The following is a 14533-nucleotide window of genomic DNA, read 5'->3' on the forward strand; positions in this document are numbered from 1 at the left end:
CCTCTCCAGATTCCCAAGATCATTGAAAAATAATTGAGAGAGGTCCTGCGATGACATCAGCCAGCTCTTTAAGCACCCTGGGATGAATCCTATCCAGGCCCATGGACTTGTACGGATCCAGGTGGAGCAGTAAATCCCGCACATGTTCAGGGTCGGTTGGGAGTTTGTCATTCCCACTGTCACAGTCCTCCCGCTCAGGCCACCCGGGGTCCCGAAGCCCATCATCAGTGTTGAAGACAGAGGCGAAGAAGACATTAAACGTTTCTGCTATGCCTATGTCATTGTCTGTGAGGAGACCTTCCCCATCAAGTAGCAGACCTATGTTTTCTTTGTTTCTCCTTTTTCTGTTCACATATCTACAAAAAAACCTTTTTATTGTCTCCCACAAACATGGCCAGCTTCAACTCTAGTTGGGCTTTGACCCCACGAATTTTCTCCCTACAAACACGAACAGCATCTCTGTATTCCTTCCTTGTTGCCTGACCCTCCTTCCAGCAGCCGCACACTTTATTTTTTCACCTAAGCTCCAGTAGAAGATCCCTGGTCAGCCAGGCTGGCCTTCTGCCCCACCTGTCTGACTTCCGATATTTTGGAATCACCTGATCTTGTGCTTTTAGGAGGCAGTGCTTAAAGATTAACCAGCACTGATGGACGCCAGTGCCTTCAAAAGTGGTTTCCCAGGGGACCTTGCTGACTAGTTCCCTAGGCAGCCTGAAGTCTGCTTTCCATATATCTAAGGCTGAAGTTTTGGTGGAAGTTTTCCTTCTGTCACCATAAATTCTAAACTCAACCACTTCATGGTCACTATGACCAAGATGGCTGCCAATTGCCACGTCTCCCACAAGACCCTCTCTGTTCTCCAGCAACAGATCTAGGAGGGCACCTTTCCTAGTTGGCTCCCTTAGCACCTGCACCAAGAAGTTATCCTCTAAGTGCTTTATGAACCTCCTGGACTTGCTTGTGTCAGCGGTGTGGTAATCCCATTTGATGTCTGGCAAGTTGATAATCCCCCATAAGGACAAGGGGAGTTGATTTCAAGGCATCTCTTAGTCCTGCATTGATGTTGTCGTCCTGGCTGGGTGGTCTGTAATAGACTCCCACTATGCCATCCCCTTTATTTGTTTGTCCCTTAATCCTTACCCAGAAGCTCTCAACTTTGCCATCGCCAACTTGAAGTTCCACACAGTCCAGCCCATGCTCCACATACATCGCCACCTCGCCTACCCTGCCTGTCCCTCCTGAAGGGCCTGTAACCATCTATTGCAGCACTCCAGCCACAGGACTCATCCCACCAGGTTTCGCTTCTGCCGATCATGTTGTAGCTGTGGGACTGGACCAAGACTTCTAGCTCGTCCATTTTATTCCTCATACTCCGTGCGTTTGTGTAGAAGCACTTCAAATGTGCCTCCCTACACACAGCACCTTGCACAGGACCTCACTGGCACACAGTCCCTCTGATTCTAGCGCACCATCCCGTAGCTCATCTGTTTTTGACAGACGACATAGCAATGCCGGGGGTATGTTGCCTTGCTTTAGGCACCCTCTCCAACTGGGACGGGCTTTCGTCTGTGTTGTTCTGATGGTCGTGTTCTAGAGCCTCGTACCTATTACATAAGGGTAGATGGGAAGGTGGGCAGGGACAGGGCTCGCCTACCACACCGAACAGGAACCTGCCTCCATTCCCCCCTTTGGCCTAGGTCTCCTCCTGCAGCCTGGCAGGATGAGGGAACTTTTGTCTTCTGTGTAGCAGGAGACACTTGTGCTGTGGCAGGCTTGTGAGTCTGTCTCAGAGAGGGTAGAGTACACCTCCACCAGTCGATTTCCCTCTCTGACTCCCTGATGCTCCTGAGCCTGCTCACCTCTTCCCGAAGCTCTGCTACCTGGCTGAGCAGCTCTTCAACCTGGGCACACCTCCCGCAGGCATACCCCTCGCTGCTGCTGTCAGACACAGACAGGAGACTCAGGCACACCCTGCAGCCCAAGACCTGGAGGGCAGTGTGTTTCCCCGAGCCCTCTGTCTGAGTAGCCACATCAGAGACTGTGGCTGGAGAGGCCGCAAGAGATGTGGAGGCCATGGTTTTCTGCCTGGTTGATACCATGGCCAGGCTCTTTGCAAGCAGGTTACGAGTACCAATGGGAAAGACTGCTGCGAAAGAGCGGTGAAGGCGCCCCCCTACTCTCCCTGCCTGCGCGAACTGCTGCGCCTCGCCCTGTTTGCCCATCCTGGTTGCTCGTTCCCCTACGAGGGGTGCCGGGTCCTGGTGGTTCCCTTGGCTGCTTTGAGTGAAAATATGAATTAATTCATATTTTCATATGAAACGTTCATATGAAAATATTCATATTTTCATGGCTTTGGATATATCTAGGTTGGATAGCAAGTGGCTGATACTATTCCATTAAGTGGTGTATGCAGGTATGTGGTTATTCTTACCAAATGCATTTCCTCTCTTTCTGCATATAGTCTTAGCAAACAACTGGCAGAATACACAGACTGGGAGAACACAGGAGAAGCTTCTGCAGGCGGTAAACAAAGCATCCCGGTACTTACGACTCCTCACAGAGCAGGAGCTGCTGGCTTTACGTTGGGTGCACCTGCTGTGGACAGAGGAGGTAGGATATTTAACTGTGGCAGACCTAATGAGAAAAAATAAGTGGCCTTCACTTTAGGTGTTTTATATTGTTCAAGCTTCTTGTGCTCAGTGTTGACTTTAGTGGAGGCATCAGATGGAGTATCACAAAAAGTTCTGTGAATGTGCTTCTTCCTTGCTAGTTTGAAGTGCATCTTACCAGCCCTGAGGACAATTGTGATTTGTGTATTTAACATCAATTCATATGGTTGTCACCTTCAGCCCATCAGATCGCCCATTTATACAGGTTTTCCTTGCGGTGGGATGTGTGGGAAGAAAGGAGGACAAGTAAGGAACTTGGCTTTGTTTTTCAGGTGGACTCTTAGAGATGCTCTTTCAGATTGTGCTGTAGGTTCATCCTGGGCAGTTGGTTCACGTTTCTGTAGTAGGGAAACAGCAGCTGAGTTAGAAAGATGAATGGCTTGTTGATTTCCACTGAATTTGTATGTCTGTTTGATTTAATAGTTTCACTTGTACTAAGCTCATTTTAGTGAGTCACATTATTTCTCATCTTCAGTTAGAATTGCTTTTGTTTAGGTGCTGTGGAGACACTTAGGAAAAATTGTCCTGGAAGAGTAACTTCATTATCAACAATTCAGCGTCTGTGTATACTGTATCTTCTTGGACATAGTCTGATTTATAATAAAGAGGCCTTTCTTCCACTTTGATTAGTTTTATACCAAAAAAAAAGTTAAAAGTTCATATAACTTTGTGATCCAGAAAAACAATTAAATTGCCTTGTGATTAAAAGAAAGAAACTCTTTCAGTGAGTTTGTAAAATCCAGTCAATGCTTATGAGCTCAGATAGCGCTAAAGGAATCTTAAAAAAATAATAATATTTTAATACAGATAAAATTGTTTGCTTTATACTTTGTTTCTCGCCCATCAGTAGGAGGGTTTATTCATTCTATATTTTTAAGGGCTTTATGTTAGAATGATGTGTCCAAGGGGAAGCAGACAGTGTTCAAATGCAATTGCTCTTTTTTATTTTGACAATGTGTCAAAAAATATGAGCAAAAAGTGTGGCTTCTTTTTTTCTTCTGGACTTTTCACAGGAAGGAGAACTGAATTTGGGGCCGAGCTTTGCCTTTGACTTAGGAACAGTTCCTTTGATCTAGTCAGAGATTTGAAGTTTCTTCACAGGCTGTTTTTTTTTTTGTTTGTTTGTTTGTTTTTAAAAAAAAAATGTTTTTTCAGCAGGGCTTGATACAGGTAGTTATATCACTAAAATACTGTTTTCACCCCCAAAACTCTTTTACTACTTTCCACATTGTTGTGGAAACAATGTTTCCACACGTAGTTGCCACACAGTCTGACAGGCCTGTATTATTATAAAATATGTGGCTTAAAGAGGACTAGTATTGTGTAATTCCAAAACTGGCATATGTGCAGGGAAATACAGGTTCTTTGATCAAATACAGGTTCTTTGATCAAATTTCTGGGATTTTCAATGGTAACCTTTATTCTTTTTGCTGCTTTTGCACTTCCTAATTGGAAGAGGAAATTGTGTAGAATGTTGAACAAGTCTGCATTTTTAAGCTCACTTGCTTATCGGAATGTCAGAACATGAACGTTTTTATTAATCACAGACAGGTTTGCAAAAACCTCCAAATGAATGACTTCCAGCAATAGTGTATCAAGTGATGGAGTTTTTAGATTTTAAGTTGGAATTTCTTTGGGGGAAACAATAATTACACAATCCATATTTCTAGTATGTCTGCGATGACAGCTTTTTTAACTACTGCAGCATGTACTACTCTTTTGTTCCTTCAGTGTTTCCCTGAGTAGTTAAATTGTTTCTGCAGGGTAAAGTTCTTGAAAAATAAATGAGCACACCAGTGTGTTTTACATCTCCTGAGGTCAGGAAAAGTATCTTCTGTATCTCCTCTTAAGGAAACAGAGAAAGGCAGAAGGGATGAGAAAACATCTTGAAATCGTTTCTTAACTGTTGTATGATTTTGATAGTAGTCATTTTGTCACATCATTGTATGCATTTGTGATAAAATCAATATAAGTAGGACGCCCTTCTGCTCCAAAACAATACCTATAGCTTTGTCATGAAAGAATTTGGCTTAAGGTAGCTGCAATAACAGAACCGCATTGTTCAGTTACCTAAAATTTAAAATTTATTTGTAGGTGGGTTGGATAGAGCAAATGGACAGTGATTTTGTATTCCAAAACTTCTGTTTTGCAGTACAGACAAACATATGCTCATAGTCACAGTGCATTCTCCCACTGCTATAGCTATGTCTATGTGCTTCTCATGTTTCTGAGATTTCAAATTTATTCTGATGTAATTGTTTCGTCTGTCCTTTCCATGCCTTTTCCTAAATGGATATAGGAATGCAACAGTCTCCTAACCAGGCACCAAGAACAGGAGAATCAAGGAAAGGTATTCTGTAGCATTTTAAGTATGGAACATGTTGTATAATTCACAAACACCTATACATCATACATACTTACCGTCTTGGAGATCCATGCCAAGAGTTGGCTTGGGGTGTTTTCGTTTGCATGTTTTTTGTGCGAGTCTTTTATTACTGAATTCAATGTTTGCTTTTGTCACCAGTGATAGTATATCTTTTTATTTATTTACATTTGTTCTCATGGTGCTTTGAAATGGGCTTCAATGGTGAAAACAAGCAGTCCCCAGGGACTGGTTTTCTAGATCCTATTTCTGTGTCAGGGCATCAGAGCCTTGGTTTAGGTCTGACTGAAAGCTATGTCATGAACTCCTTGCCTTCTAAAGGATTGTGTGACCTGGTTTTGATCATTGACTATATTTATTATACATCAGAAGCAAAAGTTCAGGTAATTTATTGAGCTGCTTTGACTAACTGTAACAGTACTAATGGAAAACACAAGTCACCTGTTCAAAGCTTATAACTGTTCCACCCTAACTATTTCTATGAGGCACATTTCTTTTCAGCTGTATTGCATTGACAATAAGTTCTGTTCGTATCAGGAGACATGCTCTTCAGAGTTCTCACCTAAACTCTGTCGTTAGGAAAGACAGAACTTGTACATTCATTTATGAGCTACTGGTAGTAGAGATGTCTTCAGGTGTGATGTTTCTTGGTTGTTGGGTTTGTTTTCCCTTTAATAATTTTGTCCAAGGCTTTACTTGCCATCATATGATTTTATGGAAGGTCCCAGTGTCCTGTTTATTAAAAAACAACAACAACAAAAAACTTATGATAGTTAGCAATTGGTTAAAGAACTTCATGAACGCTGACATAGCTTCTGTGTGGAGATTAGGAGATTATATGTGCTTGTTTTTTCCCTTTTGTGTTGGGAATCAGAATCTTTTTATTTTGTCTTAGTTGTTAATAGTTGAGAGGTTGTAGCACTTCTCAAACTGTCTCCCTAGAGTGCAGATTTATTAGTACCTCAGTGACCTGAAGCATGTGCTATAGTACGCTCTCATCAAGTCTGCAAATGATGTGAAATCTGAGGGATGTGCTGCCATTTGGAGGGACCTTGACGAGCTGGGGAAGTGGACTGACAGGCAGGCACCTTAAGAAATTCAGCAAAGGCAAATGCCAAGTTGTGCCCCTGGGAAGGAATAGCTCCTTGCTACAAAACATGATGGGACTGCCTGGCAGAGGAGCAGCTTTGCTGGGAGGGCCCAGAGAGTCTTGGCAGTGAGCAAGCTGAGCATGAGCCTTGCCCTCAGGGTGCCCTGGCTGCTGAGGTCAACAGCATCTTGGTCTGTGTTAAGAGCAGCCCAGCCAGGAGACTAGGGAAAGTGATTCTCTGGCCCTACTTGGTACTTGTTAGACTATCTTGATCCTGGGTTATAACTTTGAGCCCCCAGTGCAGAAGAGGTTGATCGTTCAGCGGGGAGCCATCAGATTCGTCAGGGGCAGGAATACATGCCCTGTGAGGAGGGGCTGAGAAAACAGGGCTTGGTCAGCCTGAAGAAGAGGCAGCTTCATAGGGGACCTAACAGCAGCTTCCGATATGTATGAGAAGACAAAGCCAGGAGCTTCCTTGTGGTACATGACAAGAGGTGTAAGTGGAAACAGGAAAGTTTCTAACTATGTTAGAAGCGTTGCCATGATGAGGACAGTTAAAATAGGGAGGTTGTTCGGCTTTCCTCCTTTGCCTGACCTCATATCTGGACTGGCTTTGAGGAAGCAGTTGGCTAAGAGACTTCCTGAGATCCCTTTTGACCTGACTTATCCTATGATCCTAAGTGAGAATTGCCTTCGTTTCACCAAAGAAAGTTTGAAGTATAGTACAATATGTCCTGGTAATGCTGCTTTTGTCTATTGTATACTCTTTTTTTTGGTGTGTTATAGAGACCTGCTGGTGATCCAGAGATAAGCTTTAGAGATAAGTTTTTAGAGATAAGCTTTAGTTCTTGACTATGCTTTTTCATTTTTCTTTAAATTTTCAAAATAATCCATAGTTGGGTAAAGTAGAAAATAAAGTGTATTGTATGACAGTGTAAAGCACTTAATGTTTACTCTGCTTGTGGTGCGTGAATGTGTGTGTAGTATGAGTACTTTGAAGGTTCATCTACTTACTGTCTTCATAAACCACCACCATTTGTTAACTGTTCACAAGCTTAGCATAGTCACGCTATGCTGTTCTTTAGTTTAGAGATATTTCTTAAATTTAAGAGCCCAAAGAAGGTATCACCGATCTTCTTTATTATTATTATTATTATTTTTAATTCCATATTATTTGAAAAAGCAGGTGCTTTGGAAATGCTTTCATTCATGCTGCCTTGTATTAAATTGGCCCCAGTTTCATTCTGTTACAATTTGTAGTGTTGCCATGTGAAATGTTTGTTTGTATTGATTAATTTTTAGCATGCCAAATCTAATATCAACATGTTAATTAATATTTGAACAGCAATAGATGACTTTTCCCAAGGAGACTCAATAAGGTGAGACTTCTAAAAATATCTAATGCTTACTTGAAGAATGATATGAAGGAGCCGCTATTCATTTTGCTTTGCTTTTTAAGAAGCTCTGAGAAAGAGGGGAATGATGACAGTTGGCATACTTCTGAGGAAGAAGAACTTGATTTTACCCCAAAGGTATGGTGCCTTTACAGGAAAATTGTCCTGTAGAATAAGTGATTTGAAAGCAAAGAAACTTTTTCCAGCCAATATTGTTTTCTCTTTAATAGCAGTCTCTGGTCTGACAGCATTTTTTTTTTTTTCTGCTGTAAGGTATGTTTTTTGTAAGAGAATTGTAGCTGTGGCAGAGAATGCTGTAAAATTGTGGTTTGGGGCAAAACAGCAGTAGGTGAAAAGATAAGCAGCGACATTATTTTAGTTGTTCTGGTTCATTTGAGTCAGATTTGCAGACCCTGAAAGTTTATAAGTTACTATATAACCTATTCTTCTCCAAATGTCGCTATCGTTTCCCCTAATTTATGTGATAGAATTCTAACTGATAATGAAAAAGAGCAGAGAGGTGGGGGTTGGCCTGTTCTCCCACGTGCCTGGTGACAGGACGAGGGGGAACGGGCTAAAGTTGCGCCAGGGGAGTTTTAGGTTAGATGTTAGGAAGAGCTTCTTTACTGAAAGGGTTGTGAGGCACTGGAACAGGCTGCCCAGGGAGGTGGTGGAGTCACCATCCCTGGAAGTCTTCAAAAGACGTTTAGATGTAGAGCTTAGGGATATGGTTTAGTGGGGACTGTTAGTGTTAGGTCAGAGGTTGGACTCGATGATCTTGAGGTCTCTTCCAACCTAGAAATTCTGTGATTCTGTGTGTGATTTATTAACTGAAAATGTCTACTGAAACTGTTCAGCACCTGGTTCTCCATTCCTTCTCCTCAGGTTCCTCCAGTGCTCAATGAATGACTTGCTCAAATTAGTCTTTTTTTCCCCCTTTCTTTCTTTTTTTCCCTTCTTATTTTGAATGACATTGTATAGTTCTCACACTGCATGTTTTTATTTTTTTGAATGCTCGGGTGGTACTCTCTTATCAGCCACATGTGTTATCTCCTACTGTTTTTGCTAGTATTATGAAGGATTATCAGTTTCTCCAGTGATATCTGGAGCATCTGGTCTTTTGCGGTGGCATTCTGCAGTAATGAGGAAGAGGTGTACGGTGGTGGTGAACTGGTGGGGTTCAACACACTCTGTGATGACAGAGATTCAAGTGTGTGTAGTTTAAACATTATTTCATTTTCTTACATGGATTTAAATGGAAGTGATGCATTTTTCAAATAATGATTTTGAAATTTAGGGATCTTTTGGTAGGTGAACTTGCAGTGACTAATTTGTGTAAGTCTAAGGAACTTTAAGAGTTACTCGAGTTATACACACTTAAAAGTAAGCATCCTACATAATACAAACATTAATTCAAAAACAGATTTTTAGACTTGTTATGCATGTAAATACAGTTTCAGAAAGAATTTGCTGAAGGGTACCTGTGGAGGTTTTTTTGAGGTAAAATAGTCACTGACTTGCATATGTGTGAGTGTTTGTGTAATTAGACCTATAGGATGCAGCAAGCACCTGAGAACTGTCAAAAGGACAGCCCAGTTGCATTTACTGTTCAAGATTTGATTTAAGTAAATGATTTGTTTTTAAAAACAAGAAAGCAAAAAATAGATCAAATAATTCTCTTCAAATATATTTTTATTTACAGAAGCCACAGAAGCCAAACTTGACGCTGTTAATGAATGCTTCCCAGCAGTTCAAGAAAAACAGTAAGCTATTTAGAAAAGACTGCATGATATAATGTGATACAAAAGTAAACTAGCTGAGTAATTTTTTCCCCCTTAGACTATAGAAAGTGAGAAAAGTAGTAGTATGAGAACAGAGCACATAGTCATTTTAGGGCAAAATAAGTGAGATCATGAAAATGAAAATATTGAGTCCCTTCCTAAGCCTTTGTCCCTGATAAAGTCCTTCCTCCCATCCTGCTTATCCACAGAAATATTAGGTGGTTTTACCTTGCTAGGCAGCTGAACTCCACCACAACCGCTCTCTCACTCCCCCTCCTTAGAAGAGGAGCAGAAGAAGAAAAGGAAAGAAACAACTCACGGGTTGAGATAAGAATAGGATAATTTAATTAAAGGAAAAAATAATTATTAAGAAAAAATTATTAATTAAACAATTTAGCTAAAGGGAAAAAACTGAAAGGGAAAGAAGGGGCACGGGGGAAAAACAACAAGCAAAGGGTTTGTGGAAGTGCACAGGAAATAAATTACTCTCTACTTCCCACAAATGAGCGATGCTTGATCACGTCCTTGAAGCAGGGCCTCAGCACATGTAGCCTATGGGCTGCTGCAGGGAAAGTTAACATCCCAACCAAACCCAGTACAATCCCTTACCTGGCTCCTTTTCTAGACATTCCCAGATGACTCCTCTTCTATGCTTTAAGCAGGTAATAGGCCTGTTGCTATTTTTGTAACTCATTTGGTTCATATGCCTTTCTCCTTTTCTCATGCTTTAAGATGATGGTGATGGTTCTAGAATTGAAAGTCCTAAGTCACAGAAGAAAAACCTCAAACATAGAACCCCATCGGATGCAAATCTGAACAAAGGCAAGTGTGGTGAACTGTTGAACCAAGATGTTTCAGATGCAAGCAACCTTGAAGAAGAGGAATTGGACGAGGAAGAAGAAGAGGAGGAAGAAGAGGAGGAAGAAGATGAAAATGATGATGGAGATGATGATGAAGAGTATGAAGAGGAAGAAGAGGGAGATCTTATTCAAGATGAAAAGGAGGAGGAAGATCTGGAAGATGAAGAAACTCAGTCTAACAGCATAATGGAGGAGGAGCAGGGGCGTGAAATAGAACCTAAAGGAAAAGTTAATCAGGAATTGGGGTGCTTTAGAAATGCTAAGTATGAAGGGGAAACTCAGTGTGGGACTGGAAATGTTTTTGGTGATGATCAGAAAATATGTAAAGAACTTGATGAAAAGATGGAGGGATCTGTTGATGCTCCTGTGTCTTTTATAGCTGGGTGTTATGAAAGGTTGCAAGAAAATATAACAGTGATATCTCCAAAGGTAATGAACAATGAATTATCTTACGAATCCACACCAAAACAAGCTGTCCTACAAAATGTAAATAATTTACAAACTAGACAAGAACCTTTGAACAAAAAAAGTGTGATTCAGGAGAAGTTACGCCAAAAGGGTAACTTCTCTTCTGTAGACTCAGAAACAACAGACTGGAAAAAAGAGATCCCCCAGTCTCTCTCCGACAGTTGTGGTCTTACGGAGAAAAAGTCAGCTTTTGGTGATGGCTTTAAAAGTATTAATGGTTCTCAGTCAGCAGCAGAAAACCCAAGACTTGAAAGTCAAAGACCAAAATCTGATATTTTTGAATATGTGGGTGAGGAAGATGCTGAAGAAGGGTATGAAGAAGTAGATAAGAAAGTCTGTGAAGCACTGAAACAAGAAAGTGAAAACATGCACTTAATTAGATGTGAAGAAAACACAAGGGCAGTGTTCTCAAGCACAAAGGTAAGTATACAGGGATGCTTGAATCACAAGGGTATTTTTAAGGGTAGTACAGGTAAGAAACAGTAAGCTGTATTCCTACGGATACTTATTGCATATATCTGTATTTCAGTGATCATCTTTTGATACTAAACAGTGTTACTTCTAGCCAAACTAATTTTTTAGGTATAAGAATAATGCCAGACATTATTTTCAATATTTGTTGTGTGATTACAATGATCTTGAAAGAGAAAGATAAGAAACTTCATTTGTCTGAAATTTGTGAAATTTCTCTGTTATATAACTGAGAACAGATGTTGTTTGTGAAGTGTTACTGCCATTTAGTAAAGTTCACAGCATGTTGACTGCAACTGAGAAAACAAAACAATGAAATTGAGAGGAAGCTAGTCATTTTCTGGGGAGCAAACCAGGGGAAAGAAGGAATGTGTTCCTGAATAATATGATTTAAATAAAGCTGGGGTTGGACTGACATGAGGAAGTGCTTTTCAGGGGCTTTCCAGAACTAGAGATGAAGTTTATGACACGAGGCATTGCTGTTTAATCGTGCACATTCCCACTAGAAACCTGAAGGCCTTTTGGAGACTTTTGATCTTTGCTTTACTTTTGTCTTACACAAGAAAAATATTTTCCAAGCTGTCAATGGATGTTGAAGAAGATGCTTGTTTCTGTTCTTTCCAGCTGTTTTGGTCTGTCTCTTTTAGGAAGAGTTACTTAAGTGGGAAGAAGAGGAGAAGGAAGATGCTTGTGGAGAGCTGCAAACTGCAGCTAGTGAGGGTGTGAAAAATTATGTTCATAGTAATACCCATCAAGACCATAACGCTTCAGAAGACACAGCTGGTGAGAAAAGTGAGTTAATTAAATATTGATCCCAGTTGTTCCTCTCTAAGTATTAACATGCCGTGAATGAACTGAAATGGTGATTTGGTGTTCGACTTTCAGAGGTGATAAATTCTTCTGTTGGCTCTGATTTCTAGTGGGCAGCGGCAGAGGAAGGCAGCAGCTTGTTATCCTTTTCATTCATTCTTACAGAGCACAAAACATGGTGTTGGATTCCATATGAATTCTATAGGAAGCAAGTGCTCTTCTTGCTTTTGTTGCTGTATTCTCCCTGAAGTGGTCTGAATAAGACAAGTAGAGAGGAACTGGTGTGTCTTGGGTGTGACAGTAGTTATTTCCCTTTCTGGCCTGTACTACCATGTTGAAAAGCTGTGATTGCTCTTGGCTGAAGCCTGGGAAAGACTTTTGAGTCAAGCTGTGAGAAAATTGTTCTGCTACAGTGCTTCACCTTGTTCAGTTTTAAAAATGTAGGTCTCCCAGTGCCAATCCTTTGTGTGCTTGAGAGCATTACCAGCTCAGACAGAGTGTTCACCTCAGGGTTTTGGAGCAGGAGGAGACAGACTGGTTTTGGAGCAGGAGGAGACAGACTGGTTCCATTGTCTGTCTCCTGAGCATAACTTGATGCAGTAGATGTTTTCAGAGCATGTGTAACTGCTGATCAGGTTCTACACAGAGGACCTGGCAGAAGCTAATGCTCTGAAGGTGGTGTGCCTAAATGTGAAACTCTGGACCCGTAGGTAAGAGGGAAGACCCAAGCTCTGCATCCTGCAGTTCCTGAACATTTCCCAAAAATGTGCGAGGCATAGTTTGTAGCTTTGTCAGCTGTCATGCTTAAGCATCTTCTGCTTGAAAGGAAATACGAGGAGTAAAGAGAACACTGTGATGTGACTGTGTATGAAGATACCATTGAATATAACTCATTTCTTAATTTCTCCTCTGCAGAAGAACTGTTACTCATTCAGATGCAGGGTTTGACTGATGGGGAAAAGCGGAGTGCAATAAATGCTCACAGCATCTCTCTTTGTCCACTCTTTGTAGGTGCCTTGCCAGCTCTAGGAGCAGAGCAAGAGGAGGAAGCTGAATCTCCCTGGGATTCTGAGGTACTTTCTGTGAAAGATGTAGTGGTCCCAGTGGGGGGAAGGTCATATCCAGAGCTTGTGTTTGAATTTGTTGCTGCCATTGATGAGGCTTGTTTACTTCTTGTTGCTTCAGCTGTATGTTTGTAACTAGAGGTCCTTGAAATGCTTGTGCTCTAGGCTTTCTAGTTAGAATCAGGACAAAGGTAGATCAAGCTAATGATGTGGGCATTCTAGTAGCTGGCCATTGAGTTTGATGTCTAGTACAATATTGAGACAGTGAAGTTTTCTGCTACTTAAAATCTTGTGAGCTTCTCAAAAGGGCTGGTGGTGTGAAGATTGTATTTGTTTTGTTGTTGTTTGTTTTGTTTTGTTTTGTTTTTTTTTGCCATACATCTCTATTCTGCTGCCCCAGTCAGTGTTAAATGGTTGCCCTTACTGTCTGCAACCTAGACACCTAGATTTTTCTGTATGGAACCATTATTTTTTTAGGTATGCTTCATCCTTTTTAGAAAGTCATTTTCAATAGATACCAAATGAGCTGGCTGTATGTGTCCCTTCTGTCTGTGGTAATTGGCTAGACAAAAGAGCAGGGTCTGTAGCTAAGCCCCTCTGGCTTTTCTTCTGAGGAAAAATGAATTCCTCCCCACCTCCTTCCTTAAAAAATACTAGACTAACGTTTTTAAGATAATGTTAATCTCTGTTAACTTTGCCTTGTTAGTCTTTATTCAACCCAAATTTTTGCTTCATTTTTGCAACATAGTGGTGAACTCACTCACCACTGCATGATACATGCTCCAGGAACATAAGCTCCAACTTGAATGTCAGGCACAAGTTTGGTACAAATGTTGGATCGCCACAGAGCTGCAGTTACTCATTTGCAATCCACATCTTGATTTCCAATGTTAATTCTCTTTTGTGGCCATTCTGTTTAAGGATTATAAGTGTTACAGGATAGTTTAGATGAGTTATAAGTGGGTTTGTTTAGCCAAAGATCTGAAAATACATACTACTGCTGTGACTTTTCCATTGTGTGCTATGCATTGATGTGTCCTTTACAAGACTTCAATTACAAGAACCTTTTGATACACTTGATATCATGTTGTGCATATTGGCTGAGTGGCAGCTTTTTTCATGGAAATAAGTGGGGGGAAAAAAGTTTGTACCAATTGTCTTGCCTGTGTTCTAGATTATACAGACAGATTCTGACAGTCTGAGAAAAGTGTCGCCTGGTGTGTTGCTCCCAGCTGCAGATGAACATGGAGCATGCTTGCAGAGTGTTTCAGTGGAGCGCAACAATGGTAACTTTCTGGTGGATTGTGTTTGTAAGCATTTATAGACTGAAGTGAACTACCAGTGTCTTCCTTAGGAGTGCTGTTATGCTGTGGCTACGTGCCATAGCAATGAGGAAGCGCTTGGTACTTGTTAATTAACACCAGTTAATGAAGCACTTGACGGCCTGTTTGATTAGTAAAGGAATTTCTTGTGTGCATTATGTGTGTTCTTTGGACATGTATATTTTGGTTTCAGGTTGTTGTTTACAGTAGTAAAAGTGTGT

General features: G+C 41.0%; 1 protein-coding gene across 11 annotated transcripts in view; it reads left to right on the plus strand.

The window, feature by feature from the left end:
• Positions 1–14533, plus strand: part of ANKRD26 (ankyrin repeat domain containing 26) — a 62248-nt gene that overhangs the window by 6128 nt on the left and 41587 nt on the right. For 8 of the 11 annotated variants that reach the window (XM_068669560.1, XM_068669565.1, XM_068669558.1 and 5 more), the window contains exons 6-14: positions 2462–2610; positions 4969–5019; positions 7488–7521; positions 7602–7674; positions 9239–9299; positions 10050–11065; positions 11764–11908; positions 12938–12999; positions 14165–14276. In XM_068669560.1, the coding sequence (XP_068525661.1) occupies positions 2462–2610; positions 4969–5019; positions 7488–7521; positions 7602–7674; positions 9239–9299; positions 10050–11065; positions 11764–11908; positions 12938–12999; positions 14165–14276 (1703 nt within the window). The remainder of the gene's footprint in view (positions 1–2461; positions 2611–4968; positions 5020–7487; positions 7522–7601; positions 7675–9238; positions 9300–10049; positions 11066–11763; positions 11909–12937; positions 13000–14164; positions 14277–14533) is intronic. The other 3 variants (XM_068669559.1, XM_068669562.1, XM_068669563.1) reach the window with 3 other exon arrangements.

The sequence above is a fragment of the Anas acuta genome, chromosome 1 (assembly GCF_963932015.1).
Source record: "Anas acuta chromosome 1, bAnaAcu1.1, whole genome shotgun sequence".
Taxonomy (NCBI): Eukaryota; Metazoa; Chordata; class Aves; order Anseriformes; family Anatidae; genus Anas; species Anas acuta.